This window comes from Engystomops pustulosus, unplaced genomic scaffold (genome assembly GCF_040894005.1).
Source record: "Engystomops pustulosus unplaced genomic scaffold, aEngPut4.maternal MAT_SCAFFOLD_833, whole genome shotgun sequence".
In the NCBI taxonomy this organism is placed as follows: Eukaryota; Metazoa; Chordata; class Amphibia; order Anura; family Leptodactylidae; genus Engystomops; species Engystomops pustulosus.
In genome coordinates, this window is record NW_027285712.1 from 4,275 (window position 1) to 14,728 (window position 10,454).

The 10,454-nt window shown below is 44.0% G+C and overlaps 1 protein-coding gene across 1 annotated transcript; it reads right to left on the reverse strand.

The window, feature by feature from the left end:
- Positions 1 to 3,586: 3,586 nt before the first annotated feature.
- On the reverse strand, positions 3,587 to 9,172 carry LOC140112542 (1-phosphatidylinositol 4,5-bisphosphate phosphodiesterase eta-2-like; the record flags this gene model as incomplete). Its single annotated transcript, XM_072132529.1, has 6 exons — positions 9,160 to 9,172; positions 8,963 to 9,063; positions 7,425 to 7,517; positions 6,175 to 6,275; positions 6,002 to 6,099; positions 3,587 to 3,769 (listed from the first exon to the last, which is right to left on the reverse strand). Coding segments are annotated over exons 1-6 (589 nt in total), but the record flags the coding sequence as incomplete, so codon positions are not given.
- Positions 9,173 to 10,454: the final 1,282 nt, after the last annotated feature.

Below are 10,454 nucleotides of genomic sequence, written 5' to 3' on the forward strand. Positions count from 1 at the left end.
CCGCTGCAGAACATCCCCATACAGACGCCAACCAATGCAGAACATCCCCATACAGACGCCAACCAATGCAGAACATCCCTATACAGACGCCAACCAATGCAGAACATCCCCATACAGACGCCAACCAATGCAGAACATCCCTATACAGACGCCAACCAATGCAGAACATCCCCATACAGACGCCAACCGCAGAAGAACTTCCCTATACACGAGCCAACCTCTGCAGAACATCCCTATACACGAGCCAACCGCAGCAGAACATCCCCATACAGACGCCAACCGCTGCAGAACATCCCTATAGAGACGCCAACCAATGCAGAACATCCCCATACAGACGCCAACCGCAGAAGAACTTCCCTATACACGAGCCAACCTCTGCAGAACATCCCCATACAGACGCCAACCGCAGAAGAACTTCCCTATACACGAGCCAACCTCTGCAGAACATCCCTATACACGAGCCAACCGCAGCAGAACATCCCCATACAGACGCCAACCGCTGCAGAACATCCCTATACAGACGCCAACCAATGCAGAACATCCCCATACAGACGCCAACCGCAGAAGAACTTCCCTATACACGAGCCAACCTCTGCAGAACATCCCCATACAGACGCCAACCGCAGCAGAACATTCCTATACAGACGCCAACCGCTGCAGAACATCCTTATACAGACGCTAACCGCTGCAGAACATCCCTATACATGAGCCAACCGCAGCAGAACATCCCTATACATGAGCCAACCGCAGCAGAACATCCCTATACATGAGCCAACCGCAGCAGAACATCCCCATACATGAGCCAACCGCTGCAGCACATCCCTATACAGACGCCAACCAATGCAGAACATCCCTATACAGATGCCAACCAATGCAGAACATCCCTATACAGACGCCAACCGCTGCAGAACATCCCTATACATGAGCCAACCGCTGCAGAACATCCCTATACATGAGCCAACCGCTGCAGCACATCCCTATACATGAGCCAACCGCAGCAGAACATCCTTATACAGACGCCAACCAATGCAGAACATCCTTATACAGACGCCAACCAATGCAGAACATCCCTATACAGACGCCAACCGCAGCAGAACATCCTTATACAGACGCCAACCAATGCAGAACATCCTTATACAGACGCCAACCAATGCAGAACATCCTTATACAGACGCCAACCGCTGCAGAACATCCCTATACAGACGCCAACCGCTGCAGAACATCCCCATACAGACGCCAACCAATGCAGAACATCCCCATACAGACGCCAACCGCTGCAGAACATCCCCATACAGACGCCAACCAATGCAGAACATCCCTATACAGACGCCAACCAATGCAGAACATCCCTATACAGACGCCAACCAATGCAGAACATCCCCATACAGACGCCAACCAATGCAGAACATCCCTATACAGACGCCAACCAATGCAGAACATCCCCATACAGACGCCAACCGCAGAAGAACTTCCCTATACACGAGCCAACCGCAGAAGAACTTCCCTATACAGACGCCAACCAATGCAGAACATCCCCATACAGACGTCAACCGCTGCAGAACATCCCTATACAGACGCCAACCGCTGCAGAACATCCCCTCCCCATACAGACGCCAACCGCAGCAGAACATCCCTATACAGACGCCAACCGCAGCAGAACATCCCTATACAGACGCCAACCGCAGCAGAACATCCCTATACAGACGCCAACCGCAGCAGAACATCCCTATACAGACGCCAACCGCAGAAGAACTTCCCTATACACGAGCCAACCTCTGCAGAACATCCCCATACAGACGCCAACCGCAGCAGAACATTCCTATACAGACGCCAACCGCTGCAGAACATCCCTATACAGACGCCAACCGCTGCAGAACATCCCTATACATGAGCCAACCGCAGCAGAACATCCCTATACATGAGCCAACCGCAGCAGAACATTCCTATACAGACGCCAACCGCTGCAGAACATCCCTATACAGACGCCAACATGTGTCTAAGCTGCTGCATAACCTCAGATTAATGTAGAAATGCAGTGGTGGGGGAAGATATGTGAGGATGATGCAGAGGGGTCTCAGGAGAGCTTCATAGCTGCACACAGGACACTAAGGGGTTAAGGCAGAGTGTGAGGAGACACTGGGGGAGGGGGCACTTATCTCTGGCTGATCCCGGCTGCTGACTCCTTCTCCTTGGACTCCTTCTCCTTCATGTCTCCGGAGTATGCAGCTCTCTGGTCTCCTCTGTCTGAATCTCCCGCGCTGCTACATCCAGCCCCGGGATTGGCTGCTGCAGGCAGACAGTCTCCTCCCCTCCCTCTCTCACACAGGGAGGAGACTGCTGCAGGGAGGGAGAGAGAGGCGCCGCCCCTGAATTAACCCCGCGGACCCTGCGCTGATCTGCCGAATACATCCAGGGGCATAACTACAGCCGGGGCACAACAGCCTGTTCTTGGCAGGCATATTAGCAGTTGGTGCGGCTGTAGTTAAGCCCCTGGATAGGAGCCCCGGCTGCGAGCCAGATGCGGCCATCAAAAGAGCCATATCTGGCTCGCGAGCCATAGGTTCCCGACCCCTGTTATAGAGAATCTTAATCATGTTGTTGCGCAGTTTTTCAGATGTCCGTATGCACAGCCATTCTGCTAATCGACTGTTGTAAGTATTCCGGGTTGGGTTGCGTAGTGTGAAGCCTTTTGGGATGAGTCCTTCCTTTTTGCATTTTGTTAGGAAAAATGTCGATGGGACATTTTAAGACACAGAGGGAAAGGATAGAATGGGAGTATAAATTAATGAGGAGATTCAACACCTTGCAAAGTGGTCTTAACATTCACCCAGCTTCATGACCTCCTACCTCTGACCTGGAGGCCACAAGCAGATAAGAGCCAGGGCTCATGTGTCTCGCCTCATAGCTTTTTAATGTTTTTATTGCCGTCCTGTTGTAAATAAGATGTCCCTGTTTTTATCAATCTGTTGTTTTAGAGGTTTTTTTTAATATCCTTTGATGATCACTGTTTAGTGTGTATAAAATGCTGTGAATTTTCTGCTTCATGCATAACATCATGTCTGATGAAGAGAACTAGTATTCTCGAAAGCTCAACATCAAATGTACTCAGTCTCAAAAAGGTATCGCCTGATTTCTTCACTCTTCTTAGGTTTCGGAGGGCAGAGAGCTTTCAGAGCGTGGTCCAGTGTGGCCCAACAGGCTCCCTTCCGTAACCTAAGCCTGTGATCCTAACACACCCTAAGACAGTTAAAGTGAAATTGCTTGTTGTCCCGGAGATACACATATCATAGCTTGAGGTGTGGTGCACAATGTGGATCAGCCAAAATCTCCTAGTGTATTAAGATTATGATCACACACTATGCTGCACCTGTCCTAATGTACTAAAACGTGCATCAGAAGAATAGAGAAAATATCCCCCAAGAAACATGTGTTTACTCCTATACTCCCTGAAGAACACTTTCCACAGGATGAGAAATTGCTTGTATAGATCTTTTTCCGTGTAGTTTAGTTTTAGGTGACATTTTGGAATACTTTTAAATATGTTTTCTTATAAAGCACCTTAACAAGCATTTCTTGAGTAACTTACCTAGCTGGCAGCCAGCGTTCCAGAAAGGCTGGGGGTTGAAGTTACTAGAATCCACTCTGTAGGAAGAAGGGTAGATCCGGGACAGCTGGTACTGGTTGAATCGGACAAATTGTGCCGCTTTCTGCTGAAGGATCTGATGAGCTTTCGTCTCACTAAATGAAGATACCTGCCAGCTGCTAGAAACTGGGAGGATGATAAAATATAGAAAATTGTAGTGATTACAATAATGATAAAGAAGAGAAGGTGAGATCTGACATTTGCTTATGTATTAGTAATTAAAAAGGTTTTTTTTTTTTTTACAACAATTACAATTATATAAATAACTTGCAAAATTACAACTACAAAGTATGAGAGGAGGAGTTGAGAAGACACCCCTGTAAGAGCATGAACTCAAGGAGTGAGAGCTATCCATCAATTTTTTGTGGGCAGGGTAATCAGGACTCTTCACAGTGTCTTCTAGGATTATCAGGATAATTATTTTATATGAAGCTGGATTTAGGACACTAAACCTAAAACCTAAACAGGTTTACACTTGCCTCAAGATGGGTCCAATAAGGCAATGTTAAACAGTCTTCATTAAAAGAATGTGCAGGCACCGAGATCACTGGACTGTTTGGGTTTATTTTTCATTACGGGTCCAGAAACAAATAATATAGGGACTTGTGGGGGATTTAGTGTCCCAAATCACCCTGAAAGATTACCTTTAAATGAACAAGTACTGTAGGCTATTGCATCAGTGCATTATGTAAGTCATCAGCATGAAGACTAGATATTAAGTTAGAAACTCATTCCCAGAATATCCAAACATATGGCTTAAAGGAAATCAACCACATAAAAAAAATTAAAAATCCTACATATACTCACCTCCGCTCTTCTTCATCTTGATCTCGGCGCGGTCTTTCACTAAGCTTGACACGACGGGATCACCTACAAAAGAAACTTATAATTAGCAGCACGGAGCGTGGGGACAAGATGTCCGGCCTTCCGTGCTGCTAATTATTCACACCCCTGCACATCTCCCTCCCATGAACGGAGCATGGGAGAGAAAGGTGACTTCATGGGAGAGCCGCAAATTCATACCCCTTATGAGACATCACCTCACTCTCCATCTTGTGCTCCGTGCTGCTAATTAGAACTTTGTTTTCTAGGCGATCCCAGCGTGTCAAGACTAGCGAAAGACAGCTCCGAGATCAACATGCGGAGGTGAGAATTTGTAGTTTTTTTTTTTTTTAATGTTCGTGGTTGATTTCCTTTAATACAAAACGTCTAGCCTCCGAGCTTGACTCTGTATGCATACCCATCCTCAGTCTACACCCAATGTTAATGGAATGGCTGTGTCCTGTTGGTCCGTGTGGAGTTTTTATACTCAAACTTATTTAATCTCTAAATTTATACTTTATGCGACATGAAAGCTTTTCCTAAAAATGGGTTCTTAGTAGAAAGTCATTGTTGTCAGATTTATCACAAAGTGTAAGGGAAATACAAGGACATTACACAGGAGGTTACAGGAAACATAATATACTATGACAGAAGAGATATTAGCTGGAAGCTCTGGCTAGAATATTAACTCTGCATTAACTCTTTTAGAGATAGTGTCTATTACAAATCACTAGAAAAATCTGAATTTTGATTATTGGGTTATTGCGAGGGCAGAGCCTATCCTCACTACTGCTAGCCATTCATCTATAGTATTAGATTATAATATGGTTACCACTACAGTTAAACCCATTGCCCTAAAGCCAGTTCGGTACAACAAACACATTGGGGGTCATTTACTAAGGGCCCAAATCCCTTTTTTTCGCCGGGTTTCCCGAATTTCTCCAATTTGCGCTGAATTGACCCGGGTTTTTGGCGCACGCGATCTGATTGTGGCGTTTCGGCGCCGTCATGCATGTGATGGAAATCGGGGGGCGTGGCCGTCGGAAAACCTGACAGATTCGGAAACATTGCGGTATTTAAAAAAAAAAAAGTGTCGCTTGACACGCACTTTCCTGCACCAAGAAATAGAAGGTGAACTCCAGCGGACCTCGGCGCAGCAGCGACACCTAGTGGATATCGGCGCACGGACCTTAGTGAATCCCGGCCGGACCCGAAGCAGCGTTGGAGAACCTGCTGCTGGATCGCGGGTAAGTAAATCTGCCCCATTATGTGTAGGATTAACCGGGCCAAACCCCGAAGTACTTTTCAGTTCAGTTGATCCATGTTTGTACTGGTAAATCCCTTAAGTGCAAGGAGTTTATTGGTCTAAACTCATTCAGAGACAAAGGGCTTTTGAAAATGGCCTACGAAGGGGGTTATAAACGGATAGCCCTTATGATGCACACGAGTGTATTAACAGGATTTGTCTTACAAAACAGAATAGAATAAAACACAAACTCCAATTGTCACATAAGAAATGCCATCACTTGCACTTACTTTCCGTTTCCACATCGTGGATACCCACTGACTTTGTATATTTCACTAGATCGGACAATGCTCTGGAGAGTTTCATGGTCTTCTTCTGTCGGTTTATTCTACTGAATAAATACAAGGCTTAGTAAAGTAGATCAAATCTGAGTTTATAAAAGACAACAGAAACAACATAATACCTGCTGTAATGTACAGAGGCTCTAGCGATGCTTCCTTGCCGCTCAAGACTGTCGTCGGCTTCTTCTAAGCTCGAGCTCTTTTTAATCCGGGCACCTTTTTTCTGAAGGCAAAAGAGAAAGAAATCTCACTATAACACATAGTGTACTCTTATTTATTCTTCTATTTACTATCATTTTTTTCAGGATTGATGGAAAAATACTATTATTTTACCTTTCAGGAATGAAAGTTGTATGAACAGCTTTCTGGCCAATGAGGGAAGATGTAGTGATTTATTTACCAAGTTAACTTCTTAGGCTGCTCCCCCATAAACTGATGGGCATATAAAATGTAATTGTGCAACCACAGGGAACTTGCAAAAACAGCTGTTCCAACCAGATGTTGATCATAATATGGGGGGGCCCCACTAAGAGTTTTCAGCCCCACTGCATTGATACACTTGCATATATAAGCACAGCAATATGTATTATCCTGCGTATAAGGCACACGAAAAATCATTTGATTTTCTCCGAAATCAAAGGTGCGCCTTATAGTCCAGCTGCCTTGAACTGTGCACAGGTCTGCCACCTGCTGGTCATTCATCCTTATAATCCGGTGCGCTTAGTATTCTTGTCCTGCATACATGGGACTGAAGACTACTAATAATATCATCCTGCACTGGACTATGACTACAACTGTGAATGCTGAATATGTGACCCATTCTGTACCATTACTATAATTGGGCATTAAGTGTCAAAATGTAAAAAAAAAAAAAAAAGTGTTCTGGATGGAACCAATACACTGGATAATGCTGGAAGGAGGAGGTTCTGTCCACTATGGGGAAACTGTATATGTGATGTGATTTCCGGGCACTGATCATGCTACTGCTGTACAGAGCCATCTGCTTCTACCATACAGTGTGTAGGTTCTGGATTTCGGAACTGTGAAAACACCAAAAATCTACTTAGGGAGCCATAGACACAAGATGCAGGGGAGGTTTTTTTTTTTAAGGTGCAGAGTCAGAAAATCTGGTTGTTAAAGTGAACATATCCTTTAAATGCAAGTTCATCTATAACGAGGCTCAGAGAAGGACTTATACGATTACAACTTTTACATCCGGTCCCAGGAAATTGCCGCTTTAAAACGGGAACAAGAGTTCAAATGTTTTCTAGTTATCTAATAGGAAACCAAAAATATCACAAGACACAAAGTGACAAGTCTTTGTCTCCAGGACACAGAGATTAAGATTCAGCATCTGATGTGTCCCACTCACCTTGCGCTTGGAGAAGCTTCCCATCAAGGAGCGGCTGTGACGTTTGTTGGGGCTTGGTTCTTCTCCTGACTCGGTCTCCTCTTCTGTCTTGCTCTGCAGTGTCAATATGGAAACATTATGGTGTATTTTTAAGTTAATTTTATTCAGAAAAAATGTTTCAAATTTGTTCAACTCTACTCATGATCTGATTCAGAAGCCATAAAATAGAGACCACCACACAATTATATTTGGTATTCTGCAATGAAATGAAGAACCTGAGGTCAAGATATATGAAATAATACTGGCAGGCTTGACTAAATCCAGCAGGTGCTTTAGGTCAATCCAATGGCTATTATAAAATTCAGAGAATATTAGTGTCCATTCTATAGTCTGCCACTAGGGTGCGCTGTGACTTAACAAACCAAACCCTCCTCTCTGTACATCAACGAAAGACACTGAATTGTTCCAAGTTATTTCCCCTGCAAATGTTCTAAGAGTTCTGCAAAGTTGGATTACAATTATTGGCAGCAGCAGAGAATGTTCTACTATATAATACTGTAATATTTGTATACTCTTCACACTGGCATCAATATCCAATTATCAGGCAGCTACCATGCAAAGTAATGTCATTACTATCTATCCATAGGGCCATGTATGGCCTAAAAGGTGAAATGGGATCGACAGGACAGGACATGGTTATTAAAAAGGCTGGAAGCACTTCTGTAACTCAGTTTCCAATCGTATCCCATGATGAAAAACACAATGTAAGAGAGTTAACACATTGGTAAGATAATTAAGCAAAGAAATAAGTGAAAATTTATAAAAACTGTAGAAGTAACATATAGTGAGAGATAAAAGTAGGAATAAAACAACGATAGGAACTGCTGTTCTGGTCGACATCAACTCTAAATGACAAAACTGTAATTTCAGATGGTTGATTCTAGAAATGGGTCAGGCTTCGGGCAAACCCCACCCTAGAGAGGCCAAATTTTCCAGATTTTCACCATCTGCGTTGACCACCACATGCCTAACCCCCTAAAATAAGAGGATGCATGTGGTTTTCTCCCATCCCTAGGATGTTCCATAGACCTTTGTTCAGGGGCATAACTTGAGGGGGTGCAGAGGGTCCAAGAGGCTTAGGGGGCCCATTAGGTGTCATTTTCCCATATGAGAAGACTAGTACTAAAATCCATACATTATAGTTGGGGGCCTGGCACAAACTTTGCACTGGGGCCCTTCAGCTTCAAGTTACTCCACTGCCTTTGTTCATGAAGGTTATATTTTTTAGGCACATTTTTCATACCACAAATCCATGGCTTGTTTTTGTCGACCGCCTGCCAACGGTTGCCAAATCGCCTGTCCATAAAAACTGTGGCCATAAAAAAGGAGGGACAAGACCACAGGCAGGGTAAGGACCGGCTCTGAGTTTTCTAGCGTCTCCACATGAATCCATGAAAAATACTGTACATTCATGTGCATGGGGGTATTGAAATTATGTGTCAGTGCACCAAAAAAAGGTAGAACAGAAGATGAGAACAACCTTCATGTACATATATAACCTTATAGGAGGGGAAATTCTCACCAATAGAATAAGATGAAGCCAACCTTTCAATAAGAGCTCCATAGGAGCCATATGGTGTGATTATGGGCAGCGGTGTAACTAGGAGAGACAGTCAGAAGTTAAAACAAAGACACACACATTAAGGGCTCATGCACACGATCATCAAGGGGGCATGTGAGCGGAACAAATACTCACCGTTCCAAGCCATAACCACAAAAAGATAGAGCCTGCTCTATCTTTGGCTGTATAGACGGCCGTGCGGCTACTATTTCCTGTGGAGAGGGGAGGGGGCGAGTAGCGCTCACCCCCTCCTCCTCTCCTGTGCGCAAATGTGTGCCCGCGGGGCTGCAGCAGGGCGGGCATACATTAGTGTGCATGAGCCCTAATATACACATTCATACACTTACGCGTACACATTTGTGCACTGATATATACATTTATACACTTATACATACAGTATAAATACAACAAATACACAGATATTTTGTATTTACACACACATATAACACATATAGTGTATACACACCATTATTAACACACATTCATACAATATATACACACATACAGCATACACTCATACATACAATACCATATACAAATATAATATAAATAATGGTGCGCCTCCTCCATTCTTTAGTGTGGCGGGTCAGATGCTGGGGCCCCCTGATACTGTGGGCCCCTTATCAGTTTCTATCTCTGTAGCTATGCCCTTGTTTTTAGGTTTTCCAACAGATCATCTTTGGTAGGTTTTTTTTTCCCCCCAACTCTTTGTCTTTCTGGTAGTTCCTCTTTCCAGAGATTATTACACCTTATTGTTACACCATCATTTTTTTACCTTCTTCTCTGCATTTATTTTTCAATGCAGAGATGAGATGTTTTGAAGATGCTGCTGTGCTTTCTCTGCCACTTCTATGACTAGCAGCCATAATTGACTGAATAGCTAACAGCTAACCCTTAAGCAATCTACTTCTGCCACTGTAGACCTTCTCATATGAAGGCAGGTCAGTCTAATACTCTGCCACTGTTATGGGCACTGTCAGGTCAATGCATGACACGTAGAAAATAGGGTGGTGGACTCCTAGCTGAATTCAGGAGTTTGCAGTTTCTATCACTTCCCATGCCATTGACCCCCAATTCTATCCCCAAGTAAACATGCCACCAGAAGTTACTAGTTCCTCTCTATAATAGACAGTCCTCTAAAATAAAGATCTGCTTAAGACTTATCATAAACAACGACCAAAAAGACTTAAAGCATCATAGCATCTTTTTTTCAGCAAGTTCTGAAGCCGGCTATGTAATATATGCACAGTCCCCACAGCCTGGTCAGATCTAATGAGAAGAGCTACTCTTACAATCTAACATGGAAATTCAGCTTCATAATAAGCAGCTTAATTGCTAATGAGGATAAGATTGGGGGACGTGGAAGCAGGGTAGATGAGATGTCTAGGCTATGATTGATAAAGCCCATGTGAGTATTTTATTACCGCTTG